Source organism: Panthera leo, chromosome A2 (assembly GCF_018350215.1).
Source record: "Panthera leo isolate Ple1 chromosome A2, P.leo_Ple1_pat1.1, whole genome shotgun sequence".
In the NCBI taxonomy this organism is placed as follows: Eukaryota; Metazoa; Chordata; class Mammalia; order Carnivora; family Felidae; genus Panthera; species Panthera leo.
The window spans coordinates 8673820-8687611 of record NC_056680.1 but is presented as its reverse complement, the minus strand read 5'-3'; the positions used below and the strand labels follow the sequence as shown (position 1 = coordinate 8687611).

General features: G+C 55.1%; 1 protein-coding gene across 3 annotated transcripts; it reads left to right on the top strand.

Moving 5' to 3' along the window:
• The first annotated feature begins 5522 nt into the window (after positions 1-5522).
• ACP5 (acid phosphatase 5, tartrate resistant) lies at positions 5523-13340 on the top strand. 3 transcript variants are annotated; one of them, XM_042928510.1, is made up of 6 exons: positions 5523-6120; positions 10917-11004; positions 11258-11518; positions 11730-11857; positions 11998-12343; positions 12735-13340. In XM_042928510.1, exons 3-6 carry the CDS (start codon positions 11258-11260, stop codon positions 13005-13007), a joined length of 1008 nt encoding a protein of 335 aa, XP_042784444.1. In that variant the 5' UTR covers positions 5523-6120; positions 10917-11004; the 3' UTR covers positions 13008-13340. The 3 variants fall into 3 exon arrangements, with proteins under 3 accessions (XP_042784444.1, XP_042784442.1, XP_042784443.1); XM_042928508.1 differs by lacking the exon at positions 5523-6120 and adding an exon at positions 9330-9772; XM_042928509.1 differs by lacking the exon at positions 5523-6120 and adding an exon at positions 9788-9998.
• The last annotated feature ends 452 nt before the right edge of the window (positions 13341-13792 follow it).

Genomic DNA, 13792 nt, shown 5'->3' with positions numbered 1-13792 from the left:
TTTTTTAATTTTTTTTTTTTTAACATTTATTTTATTTTTGAGACAGAGAGAGACAGAGCATGAACTGGGGAGGGGCAGAGAGAGAGGGAGACACAGAATCGGAAGCAGGCTCCAGGCTCTGAGCCATCAGCCCAGAGCCTGACGCGGGGCTCGAACTCAGGGACCGCGAGATCGTGACCTGGCTGAAGTCGGACGCTTAACCGACTACGCCACCCAGGCGCCCCATCTTTTTTTTTTTTTTTAATGGGTAAAGGGGAAACCCCTACGACCCAGTTTATCCCACCCAGTAGCCGTGCCCCAAATCCAAGCTAGTAGAAATTATGCAAAACCTAAATTAGATCAGCCCCCCCTGCTCGGAATTCTCCCCGGCACCCACCTCACTGTGGATAAAGCCCCCATCCTTGCAGCCCCCAAGGCGCAGGCTGTCTGTCCCTCCCCCCCCCCCCCCCCCTTCACCTCTCAGTCTTCATCTTCTCCCACTTAACCCCTCACTCGCTCTACTCCAGCCACACTGGCTTACCGGTTCCTCAAAGCAAACAAATTCAGGGCAGTGTCTGGGTTTGGGACAGCTTTGGTGCCTAGAAAAAAAAAACATCATTGTGATTACTTTGTAAATCTATAGTTTGTTTGTTTCTTTCTTTCTTTCTTTGATGTTTATTTATTTTTGAGAGAGCAAGAGACAGCATGAGCGGGGGAGGGGGAGAGAGAGAGGGAGAGGGAGACCCAGAATCCGAAACAGGCGCCAGGCTCTGAGCTGTCAGCACAGAGCCCCACGCAGGCTCGAACTCACCCACTCAGGTCAAGATCATGACCTGAGCCGAAGTCAGATACTTACTTAACCGACTGAGCCACCCACGAGCCCCGTAGTCCATTTAAATTATACTTTTAGAAACAGTTTCCCTGAAGCCTTTGGTTCCAATTACAGCGATTATGTTACTTATACACCTGGGTAAGTGGACCACCACTTGCAAAGAGGCCACTGGAGAGGCCTTTGGATCCGTTTTGAAATATGATGAGTTCAGGTACCTGGGTGGCTCAGTCAATTGACTGAGTATCCGACTCTTAATTTTATTAAGATCCCAGGGTTGTGGGATCGAGTCCTGTGTCAGACTCCGCTGAACATGGAGCCTGCTTAAGAGTCTTTCTCCCTCCCCCTCTGCTCCTCCCTGATCTCTCTTAAAAAAAAAAAAAAAAAAAAAAAGGGGTAGTAGGTTGAAATCGCTTAAATATTATAGATGGCAGGGGCGCCTGGGTGGCTCAGTCAGTTAAGCGTCCGACTTCGGCTCAGGTCATGATCTCACGGTCCGTGAGTTCGAGCCCCGCGTCGGGCTCTGTGCTGACAGCTCAGAGCCTGGAGCCTGTTTCGGATTCTGTGTCTCCCTCTCTCTCTGACCCTCCCCTGCTCATACTCTGTCTCTCTCTGTCTCTCAATAAATAAATGTTTAAAAAAAAAATTTTTTTTTAAGTCTCTTATGTTTTGTCCCCCTCCCTGTTTTTATATTGTTTTTACTTCCCTTCCCTTATGTTCATCTGTTTTGTATCTTAAAGTCCTCATGAGTGAAGTCATATGATATTTGTCTTTCTCTAATTCCACTTAGCATAATCCCCTCCAGTTCCATCCATGTAGTGGCGAATGGCAAGATTTCATTCTTTTTCATTGCCGAGTAATACTCCATTGTATACATATAAACCACATCTTCTTTATCCTTTCATCCACCGATGGCCATTTGGGCTCTTGCCATACTTTGGCTATTGTCGACAGCGCTGCTATCAACATGGGGGTGCAACTATTTAGGGACTTTCTGAATTGAAATTATGGGAGTTGGGGGGAATGGTTCAACTTCATAGGGATGAAGTTTTTTTCTTTCATAAAAGGAAAATGTGTATCTGAAGCAATTACAACCAGATGCTGACTTTTGCTTCTTCCTGTGGAGGTATAGGGGTGTGTGGGGGATGACCTTCTGTGCTTTTCTGTGTGTCAGCTTTTAATTTTAGTAAAAATACAAGTAACATAAAATTTGCCATATTTACCATTTTTTTACATTCTATTTTGAGAGAGAGAGAGGCGCACACGCAAGCAGGGGAGGGGCAGAGAGAGAGGGAGAAACCCCAGCAGGGTCCTTGCTGTTAGCACAGAGCCAGACTCTCATGAACCGTGAGATCGAGACCTGAGCCGAAACCAAGAGTCGGACGCTTAACTGAGCCACCCAGGTGCCCCCACCTTTACTTTTTTTTTTTTTTTTTTTAATTTTTTTTTTTTCAACGTTTATTTATTTTTGGGACAGAGAGAGACAGAGCATGAACGGGGGAGGGACAGAGAGAGAGGGAGACACAGAATCGGAAACAGGCTCCAGGCTCCGAGCCGTCAGCCCAGAGCCTGACGCGGGGCTCGAACTCACGGACCGTGAGATCGTGACCTGGCTGAAGTCGGACGCTTAACCGACTGCGCCACCCAGGCGCCCCCCCACCTTTACTTTTTAAGTGCACAGTTCAGTGGCATTAACCACATTTCACGTTGTCGTGCCAACATCACCACCTCTGTCCTTCGGGACTTTTTTCATCTTGCAGAACTGAGACTCTGTCCCTATGAAACATTAACTCCCCATTCCCCTCCCCCAGCCCCTTCTACTTTAGGTCTGTACGGATTTGACCACCCTAGGAACCTCCTACAAGTGGAATCATACAGACCTTTTGTAACCGGCTTATTTCACTCAGCATAACGTCCTCAGGCTTCATCCGTGTTGTAGCAGGTGCAGGAATCGTGTCTCTGTTTTTCAAATTAAATTTAAATTACAAATGCAAAAACATGGCTCAGTCCGGTGGGCATCCGACTCTTTGGTCTCGGCTTGGGTCATGATCTCGGTTTAACGGGTTTGAGCCTCGCTTCCGGCTCTGTGCTGTCGGCTCCGAACCTGCTTGGGGTTCTTTCTCTCCCTTTCTCTCTGCCCCTCCCCGCACTCACGCACGCGCTCTCTCTCAAAAATAAACACTTAAAAAAATACAAAAGCAAGTGCACATGATTAAAACAGATGAGCCCTTTTGCAGAGCATGTAATGAATGGCAAACACCTGTGGAATCCTCGCTTTCTCTCTCTGGTCATTTCCACCGACCATTCTGAACGGGAAGGCTCCCTCTATCCACCCATAGGTGAATGGAGCCCCCACCTGCTGATTTTCTGGGGCAGTGGACCAGGATTTAGCTCACAGCCTCCTTCTCTCTCCACCTGTCTCCCCACACCCATGCAGATCCCACATCGACAGGCGCTGGCCATCTTTGAAATTTTTCAGGAACACGTTTACTCTGTTATTTCTTCTTCCCCAAACTCTGTTTCCTTTGTTGCACCTGGGTAACGTTAAAAGTGAGTGTTTCCACTCACCTCCTGGGGCCCAGGCCCTCCTCGATGTCTCTACATAGATCAATTCATTTCGTATCCGCAACAATGACATCTGACCTCAGGTGGGTGCCCTTCCCAGTCCCATTTCAGAGACGAGAAGCCGAGGCCCAGAAAGGTTAAGTCACTGACAAAGGCTTGGCAAGCGAAGCCCTAGCTGCCTCTGGTTATTCTGAAGTGTTTGCTTTGACTCTCACTGGGGGTGAATAAGCTATTCCTTTAATGGCGCTAGCCAAGGTTTACGAGACGCCGGGCAAGGTACACTTGGGATTTGTCCACATCATTGTATGTAAATTTCACATCGAAGAAAAGAACGGTCAACAAACATTGAACTCCGGTTCATAGAATAAGCACTGGAGCTTGGGGAGGGAAGAGTGCCGGTGTCCGTGACGTATTAAAATGAGTAAAAAGTAAGATGGCCGGACGGGCAGGGATCAGCGCAAATACATTCAAATGTTAATTACCGTATCTAGGAGCGTGAGGGCATTCGCCGTGCGATTGCACAGTCCTCTGAACCGGGCTGTCCGTTGGACATATTTCAGAGCAAAATGCGGGGACCTCTGTCCCGAGCTGCCCACAGGAAAACATCTCTTCTCTCACCCAGACGGGCAAGAGGCCCCCTCAGACTCAGTACGTGCACACTGGGATTTGCCTACTTCCTCAAAAACCGATCCTGACCCTCAGTCTGTCTCTTCCGCGGGGTGCTTCTCACTCCCCGGGCTCAAAGCTAAGGAGTTGCCAGAGATTTCTCCTCCTCACCACTGGGACCCAAGACTTAGCTTAGGGTGACCAACTGTCCTCCCGTTCTCACACAAGACTGAGGGTTCTCGGGCGCTGGGGCCTTTGGGGCTAAAGTCAGGGAAGTCCCAGCCAAACTGAGAGGAGAGGTGGGTCCCCCCAACTGATCATTTCTGCCTCTTAAACACGTTCAGTTTATCCAAATCGCCACTGCCCTAGTCTATGCCAATAACACACATAATAGCGATGACAATAAACTCTGGTAACTGCAGCCAGTCCTCGTTAGGTATAAGGTACCGTCCCGCACATCCCATCCACGGCGGGGCTTTTGATCGACACAACACCCTGTGTTGAACAACTGTAACACCATCTGTGTTAAAGATGAAGAAATAAGACCCAGGGAGGGAAAGTCTCTAGCCCCCAGTCACACAGCTAAATAACAGCCGACGTGCTGGCATCTGAACCCAGGCAGATGGCCACAGAGCCCCCCGGGCCCGACCACCTTTGAACAGCCATCCTGGAGCACCGATGCCAAGATGCCAGCCCCCTCGCTCTGGGCTCACCCTCCATCAACAACCACCTGTGCTCTCATCAGAATGATTATTCAGGTGACCACGGTTCTCCTGGCCATAGACACGTCACCAGCTTACAGTTTGTAAAGACAAACTCAATACAGAAACGAATAAAGTAGAAAGTAATGATTTCCCATAGCAATCCCCTCTAGGGATACCTTTTTTTTTTTTTTTTAAGCTTACTTATTTATTTTGAGAGAGAGAGACTGAGCAGAAGAGGGGGCGGGTTGGGGGGGACAGAGGATCCGAAGCGGGCTCTGAGCCAATAGCAGAGAGCCCAATGCGGGGCTCAGACTCAGGCACCATGAGATAATGACCTGAGCTGAAGTCAGACGCTCAACCGGCTGAGCCACCCGGGCATCCCGGGGTGCCATTTTTAACTGGGTTCCTGTTGGCATCAGAATCTCTTCTTGGGGTACAGCTACCAGCACTTGTAGTTCTGATTCATGATGTAGTGTGACAGATGGATGGGTAGATGGATAGATAGATAAAGTCGAGATAGAGAAATAGATAAATGGATGCATAGGCTGCTAAATTAGATATAAATCGATATAAACAAATAGATGATACACACACAGATCTGTCTTTGTCTTGCTTGTTTCCAGACTGATCTTGTAAAAACACAGCTCAGGACCCATCCTCCAAACCTGTCACCTCCAGAGCAGGTCCACACTCCATGGCTCCAGGATCTTGTTCCTGTGTCCCCTTTACCCACGACGGTCTGGTGCACACCTCCCTTCGCTGACCTGCTCTTGTCAGAAGGAATGCTAACACTGTGCCCCCATCTGCCCCCACCGAATGTCCCGTTGTCCATTCAGATCTGCTTTCGTGGGAACGCCCAGTGGGAAGGTGGGGAGGGGTGGTTGGCAACAGTAGAGATTAGGGGAGTGGGTGATGGGGCTGCTAACTGAGGCAAGAGGCCAGGATAGTCTGAGGAGGTGGCATTTAAGCCGAGTGCTCAATAACAAGATGAGGGAGGCATCCCGGATGGCGGGAAAGGCAAGTGCAAAGGCCCTGTGGTGGGAATTAGTTGTCCTTAGAGTGACTTGAGCACTACCTAGACAGGAGCGGGATGCAGAATGTAATCGGGGGTCAATGAAATATCTCCAAGAGTTGTGTCCCGGGTGGATTATAAACAACAAGGTTAGACCTGAAGCCAGCTGTAAGAAATCTGGTGGAACCCACCGGAGAGATGAGGCCAGGAGAGCAGGGGGGGAGGCTGCGTGCAGACAGGAGGGAAGGGTGTGTCCTAAAAGGGCATTCCTTCATTCCACCATTCCCCAAATAATTCCCCGGAAACAGCCCTTGTGTGTTCCAGATTCTAGATGCCAGAGACGTAGCCGTGATCAAGACCAAGGAAGTTCTTGTCCCCGAAGAGCTCGTTCTGGGAGGGAGACAGACAGAAAACAAGATAAACAGGTGTGTGGTGTGTCAGGCAGGCAGAGTGATAAGGGCTAGGGAGGGTGCGGAGGGTGAGAGGAGTCAGGTGGGGGCGGGGTGCGTTTTAGTGAAGTTACAGGAACTTGAACACGACGGGGGGCGTGGGGGAGCCCCCACCCGGCATATCTGGGGAAGGAAGAGCCTTGTAGCAGGCGGAATGGCCAGAGCCAAGGCCCTGAGGTCGGAGTGAGCTTCTGTTCCAGGAAGGGTGAGAGGCCTCAGGAGTGGGTGAGTGGCTGCAAGGAGAGAGGGGAAGGGGGGGGGGGCAGGGCTTCCAGAAGTCAAAGGAGGAACTCAACCATGGGATTGACGTTGGTGTTGGGAAGCAAGGCGGGAGTGAGCCAAGTCCCCATCCACCGCCACAGAAAATCTGCAGAACAGGGCTCGGCCAGGCAGATGGAAGGATAAGAGCTCCTTGAGAACGCAGGAGGTGACCAGAGACATAAAGCCAGGAATGCCTGAGGTCTCGCTACATGCTCAGCACAAAGCCTGGTTTATTTTGTGTAATTTTTTTAAGTTTATTCATTCATTATTTATTTTAAACTTTTTTTATCTTTATTTATTCCTGAGAGAGAGAGAGAGAGAGAGAGAGCAGGGGAGGGGCAGAGAGGGAGACACAGAATCCGAAGCAGGCTCCGGGCTCTGAGCTGTCAGCAACGAGCCCCGACGCGGGGCTTGAACCCACGAACAGCGAGACCATGACCTGATCCAAAGTCGGACGCTCAACCGACTGAGCCACCCAGGCGCCCCAATTGATTTATTTTTGAGAGAGAGAGAGAGAGAGAGAGCGGGAGCGTGTGCATGCGAGCGGGGGAGGGGCAGGGGCGGGGGAAGAGGATCCCAAGCAGCCTCCACGCTGTCAGCGCAGACCCCGATGCAGGGCTCGATCCCGCGAACGATCTCACCAACTGTGAGATCACGACCTGAGCTGAAACCAAGAGTCGGACGCTTAACCGACTGAGCCACCCAGGCGCCCCTGAGTCTGGTTTAGTTCATCGTGTGCCCAAGCTTTTGCATTTTTCTCATTTAAAAAAATATAGGAAATGTTAACACTTGAAAAAGCTATAGAATGGTAAGTCTCACTAGTATCTCATTTCTCTGAAGACAAACGTGGGCATAGAAAAATTGACAGAAAAAAAATTAATGGGTAGTAACTCTCTGGGCAAGAGAGTCACTGGCGAGTGTCATATTTTCTTTCTATTGTTCAGTATTGTGTAACTTTTTTATAAAGACCACGTGTTACAAAAAGATAATAACGATAATTTTGTGTGATCTCACACTAAATACATGAACAGAGGCGCCGGGGTGACTCAGTCGGTTAAGCATCCTACTTTGGCTCAGGTCATGATCTCCCGGTGCCTGAGTTCAAGCCCCACATCGGGCTCTGTGTTGACAGTGCAGAGCCTGCTTCAGATTCTCTCTCCCTCTATCTCTGCCCCTCCCCCCCTGCACTCATTTCTCTCTCTCTCTCTCTCTCTCTCAAAATAAATAAACTTAAAAAAAATACACATACACAGAAAGCAGAGAAGATAGCTCCTAAAACCCCTGCACCCTCCACATAAAGAAACAAACGTTGGGGCGCCTGGGTGGCTCAGTCGGTTAAGTGACAGACTCTTGGTTTCGGTTCATGTCATGATCTCACAGTTCGTGAGTTCAAATCCTGAGTCGGGCTCTGCACTGACAGAGCAGAGCCTGCTTGGGATCTGTCTCCCCCTCTCTCTCAAAATAAATAAATAAACTTAAAAAAAAAAAAAAAAGCTAATGTTAACACTTAGTCCTAAATGCTTTGGGTAATTTCCCCCCTTTTTTGGTAAAAGAAAACAGTAGGGATAAAGTAGAACCTGCCTCCCCAATTCCCCTCGTCCCCAGCCCCAATTGCATTGTCTTGTGGTCTCCCCAGAAAACACCCATTGCCCTGAATCTGGAGTGAGGTCTTTGTTTCCTGAATTTACTTTTTTTTTTTTTTTTAATTTTTTAATGTTTATTTACTTTTGAGAGCAGGGGAGGAGCAGAGAGAGAGGGAGACACAGAATCCAAAGCAGGTTCCAGGCTCCAGGCTCTGAGCTGTCAGCACAGAGCCTGACGCAGGCCTCAAACTCACAATCCACGAGATCATGACCTGAGCCAAAGTTGGATGCTTAACTGACTGAGCCACCTTGGTGCTCCTATTAACAAGACTTTTCAAACAAAAATCCAAACAATACATGGAATATAAAATGGAAAGAGAACACCCCACCCCACCCCCAAAGAAAGGAAAGCAATTAACAGCTAGAGTATGAATTTCCCTAGCATGTCAGCCCCAACAGGGCAGGAATTCTGGTCTGTCCTGTTCACTGCTGCTGAGTCAGCCAGTCCTGGGCATTACAGTGGGTGTTCAATGCCCGTTCAATCAAACTTTACCTTCCTCGGATTATGCCCATTTTCATTTTTTAAAAACATGTTTTTAGTGTTTATTTTTGAGAGAGAGAGCGCGCAAGGAGGGGAGGGGCAGAGAGGGAGGGAGACACAGAATCCCAAGCAGGCTCCGGACTGTGAGCCATCAGCACAGAACCTGATGCAGGGCTCCAACTCACAAACAGTGAGATCATGTCAGACGCTTAACCCACTGAGCCACCCAGGCGCCCCCGATCATGCCCGTTTTCAAAGCACACTTTTTTACGTGAGCCTGGACCGTTTGGTTAAGACGGTACCTGTCAGGTGTCTCCGCGGTCAGGTTCCTGTCTTTTGCTTTGCCACACTTTATTCTTTGAAGGAAGGTCACTACCTCTTCTGAGTACAACCCACATGGAAAAGGAGGCGGGAAGGGTTGAGTTCTAGCTGCGGGACCGAGCATTTCAACGTACCCTATTTGGAATTAATCTTTAAGGGAAGATTTGACTTTACCGCCCTCACGCCCATTTTATTTATTTTGAAAAAGAGAGCGGGGGAGGGGGGCAGAGAGAGAGAGAGAGAGAGGGAGAGAGAGGGCATCTTAAGCAGGCCCCCCACGCTCAGCGTGGAGCCCAAGCGGGGCTCCACGGAAGGACCCTGGGATCCTGACCTGGGCGGAAATCAAGAGCGGGATGCTTAACCCAGTGAGCCACCCCGGGGCCCCTGCCTTCCTCGCGCCCATTTTAAAGACCAGGAAGCTGAGGCTGAAGACGACAAACTTCCTCACTAGAGGGTGGCCCAGCCCAGGGTGAGGCCCGACCCAGTGATCGAGGGCCGTGCGCGCCCCAGGTGGGGAGGAAGGGGGCGACCCGGCCCGCGCGGGCGGGGAGGCAGAGGGAGGAACTTCGGTCTCTGAGCCCCGTCCCCGTCCCCGGCCCGGGCTGCAGCCCAATCGGCGGGCCTGGGCCGTCCCCCGGGGTGCTCTAACCCATTTTACAGACGTGCTGCCTGCGCCCCCGGAGGAGGCGTGGCGGCGCTCGGTGGCCCAGCAGGATTCCGGGGGCGGCGGGCCAGGCCCGGGAGGACACCCGAGCCCAGGAGGCCGAGGCGCCCGCCCTCCCCGCCGGGGATCACCTGGGCCGGCCCGGGGCCCGCGGGCCGGGCAGAGAGGGCCGCCGCCTCCTCAAAGCCCGGCAGCCCGCGAGCGCCCCGCACTCCAGCCGTCCGGGCCCCGCGACGCCGCCTGCCCCGCTGCCGGCAGGTGAGACCGGCCGTGACCTCCATCGCGGCCCCGCGGGAGGGGGCTCCGCCTGCCCCGGTGACCCACTTCCTGTTTGTCCGAACTGCGGGGGCGGGAGGCACAACCGGCTAGCCCGCACTGGGTGACCGGGGGCAGGTCACCTCACCTCGCTGAGCAGGTGACCTCCGCGCTGGATGACCCCCCCCCCCCACAAGTGTGCCCTCGCAACTGACTGGAGGGACCCGTCGTGAGTGCGCAGGGGACGAATCAGGGCGGGTGGAGGAAGGCAGGGAGGTGAGGGATAGGTCAGACGGGCCCCAAGGGCAGGGGTCCCACTGGCCAAGCGCCCGCCTACTCTCAGGGGCAGCGGCCACCCGGGGGGCCTGCGGGCGGCCGCTGAGGGTGTGAGGGTCAAAAATCAGTGGTCACAAGGTGTGTCACCAGCTGCCTCCCCGCCTGGGTTCCTCCTGTGGGGAATGGGGGTGGGGAGGAGGGGAAGGTGTGGGCAGGACTTCCTGGAAAAGGGAGACCCTGGCGTTTGGGGGAGGGAGGTGACCCTGGGACTCAAACCCATATGTTGTCAAACACACATCACCCACCAGGCACACAACTCACGTGAGACACGCAACCCAAACACACGCAACCTGACTCAGGCCCGGAACGGGGACACAGATGGGCGTCCCGCGCGGTTCCACTTTAGAGCCCAGGCGAATGTCACAGACACGCCACCCGGGCCTTGCAGGCTCAGTGCGTACATCTGCAGGGACAAAGGACTCCCAGGCACACAGCAGACATGTGACCCAGGCAGGCACGCTTGGCTACACACAGGAAACAGCTCAGACACACCCGTGCACAGGCAGCAAGCGCGTCCCCGGAGCACGTGGACGCACAGGAGGTGTCGGGCTGGGGCGCACACATTCAGCCCCAGACCCAGCTCACGCACCTCACCGGGTGCCCCGGGGCCCACGACACAAGCAAGCTCGTGTGGGCACGCTTAGAGGCCGTGAGGGCAGGCGCGGCTGCACGTGGGCCAGCCCCCGACCCCGAATCCCGTGTCCAGCACTGGGGAACTCCAAAGCTCACATGACCCAAGGGGAGGGCTTCTGGAACAGTCTGCGGAGAAACTGCATCATCCTCACTAATGATCCATTTCCGTCCGCCCCAGGGAATAAAGGCTCAGTGACCGCCAGTTCTGCCCAGGAGCTCACCTGCCTCTCTGAGCCCCCGGCTGACTGGCTTGTGCCTCCCCCAGGGTGAGTGCGGGGAGTGGGACGAGGGAGGCCGGAATGGGCCCGCACGGCCACCCTTCCCCGGCCCAGGCCGGCCCCCCCCCCCCCCCCCCCCCCCCCCCGCCTACCCTCTGACCCTCCCGGCCCTGCTGCCCTGAGGTCCTGGGAACTAGGGCCCCACCGGGGGCTTTCCCCGGGGCCAGCCCTGCAGGGGTCTCCCGGGCCTGCTGCCCAGGCCTCAGCCCCGGGCCCTCAGGCTCCGTCTCTCCCCTCCCAGATGGACACACAGACTGTACTGCTCATCTTGCAAGCCTCACTGGTGCTCCCCCTGGCTGACGGGGCCAACCCGGTCCTGCGCTTTGTGGCTGTGGGTGACTGGGGAGGAGTCCCCAATGCCCCGTTCTACACAGCCCGGGAAATGGCCAATGCCAAGGAGATTGCCAGGACCGTGCAGATCCTAGGCACAGACTTCATCCTGTCCCTGGGGGACAATTTCTACTTCACTGGCGTGCAGGACGCCAATGACAAGAGGTTTCGGGTGTGTGACCCCGGAGTGGGGGTGGGGGGCCATACGTGGAAAAGCCTTGCTCGACCTTTGGGACTCCGGGGAGGGCAGAGGGAAGCTGACGCTTGCGCGCACCTGGGGCGCTCCGTGTCTCCCTTGGCCTCGGCCCCTCACTGGGTGGGAGCCTCGGGGTAGCTGCTTGACCCTGGGGGTGGGGGTGGGGCGTCCCTTCTGTGTGCCACAGGAGACCTTCGAGGATGTGTTCTCTGCCTCCTCCCTCCGCAACGTGCCCTGGTACGTGCTGGCTGGCAACCACGACCACCTGGGGAACGTCTCCGCGCAGATCGCCTACTCCAGGATCTCTCAGCGCTGGTGAGCCGGCCCCCAGCCATGCCGCACCCCCCCCCCCGCCCCCGCCTCACCCAGGGGAACCGAGCACCCAGGGCTCGAACCCGGGCCTCGGGCCTCGCCTGCTCAAGAGGTGGCGCCCCGTGCCTCTCTCTCCTCCGCAGGAACTTCCCCAGCCCTTACTACCGTCTCCGCTTCAAAGTCCCACGGTCCAATGTGTCTGTGGCCATTTTCATGCTGGACACAGTGACGCTGTGCGGCAACTCGGACGACTTCCTCAGCCAGCAGCCCGAGAGGCCCCGTGACGTGGCGCTGGCCCGCACGCAGCTGTCCTGGCTCAAGAAGCAGCTGGCGGCGGCCAAGGAGGACTATGTGCTGGTGGCCGGCCACTACCCCGTGTGGTCCATCGCCGAGCACGGGCCCACCCGCTGCCTGGTCAAGCAGCTGATGCCGCTGCTGGCCACATACAAGGTCACCGCCTACCTGTGCGGCCATGACCACAACCTGCAGGTGAGGGGTCTGCGGGGGAGGTGAGGAAGGGGCCCCCAGCCCAGCCGGCGGGCCACAGGGCGCACCGGGATCGGCCTGCCGCCTGGCGGTCTCCCGAATGTCCCTCAAGCTGTACGCTGTCTAACCAGGAAAAGAGCCCAAAGTTTCCCCAAAGCCGTCATACCAGCTACCAGCTGCTAGCTCATTCGCTTCTCTAGCTGTGAAGCAGGATCAGTCCATTGCTACAGGGGAGGAAACTGAGGCCCAGAGGGTTTCTGCTCCTCGCCCAAGGTGACGCTGCGGTCGGGGACAGACCCGACCCTGGATTCGAGACGGGGGGGCACAGAGCCCGCGGTCAGCCTCATCGAGGGGCTGGGGCCGCTGACCTTGACCCTGCGCCCTCCGTGCACAGTACCTCCAGGACGAGAACGGCGTGGGCTACGTGCTGAGCGGGGCCGGAAACTTCATGGACCCCTCGAGGAAGCATATGCGCAAGGTCCCCAACGGCTACCTGCGCTTCCACTATGGGGCCGAGGACTCGCTGGGGGGCTTTGCCTACGTGGAGATCAGCCCCAAAGAGATGAGCGTCACTTACATCGAAGCCTCGGGCAAGTCCCTCTTCAAGACCAGACTGCCGAGGCGAGCCAGGCCCGAGCACCCACGCGTGCGCCACTCTAGGGCCTGAGGCAGGGGGGCCTCCCTGCCGGCGGGTGGCTGGGCCCCGCTGGGCCGCGTGCCCGTGGGCAGGCTTCCTCACGGGCCTGGGGAGCTGCGGCGGAGCAGAAGGAGAACCACAGACGAGGAGCGGTGGCGCCAGGTGGCCCTTGTGGCAAGGATGCCCACGTCTGTGAAAGCAACGTGGGCACGTGGACCAGCCGGCGTGCCGTGCCCCGTGGCCGAGCTTGTCCAACCTGAGCTCCAGGCGGTGGGGGGGTGGGGGGGCAGGGAGGGAAAGCTTTCTCCTGAACCAAGCACCTGTCACTGCCGAATATTCAATAAAAAAAATAGTTGCAGAGGCTGCACGCGTGCCACGGGCGTCTCTCTCCTCCCCTCGCTGGCGTGTTACATCACCCGTGGGTCTGAGAGTGTCCCCTTCGTCGCTCAGCGGGCCTCACGCGTGGAGGCAATTTGAAGTAAAGACCGAACCGAAAGGGGGCGCCCGGGTGGCTGAGTCGGTTGAGCATCCAGACTCTTGATTTCGGCTCAGGTCACCATCTCACGGTTCGGTTCGTGGGTTCGAGCCCCGCATCAGGCTCAGCACTGGCAGCCCGGAACCTGCTTAGAATTCTCTTTCCCTTCCCCTGCTTGCTCACTCTCTCTCTCTCTCCAAATAAGTAAATAAACAAACAGACCAAACCAAAAGGGTTACCAGACGAATCAAGGCTTCCTCCTCTGTGCCCACCTCCCCAGGCGCCCCCCCATCACTGTTTCTTTCCTGCCAAAATGGATGCCTCTGTAATAAAAACATCC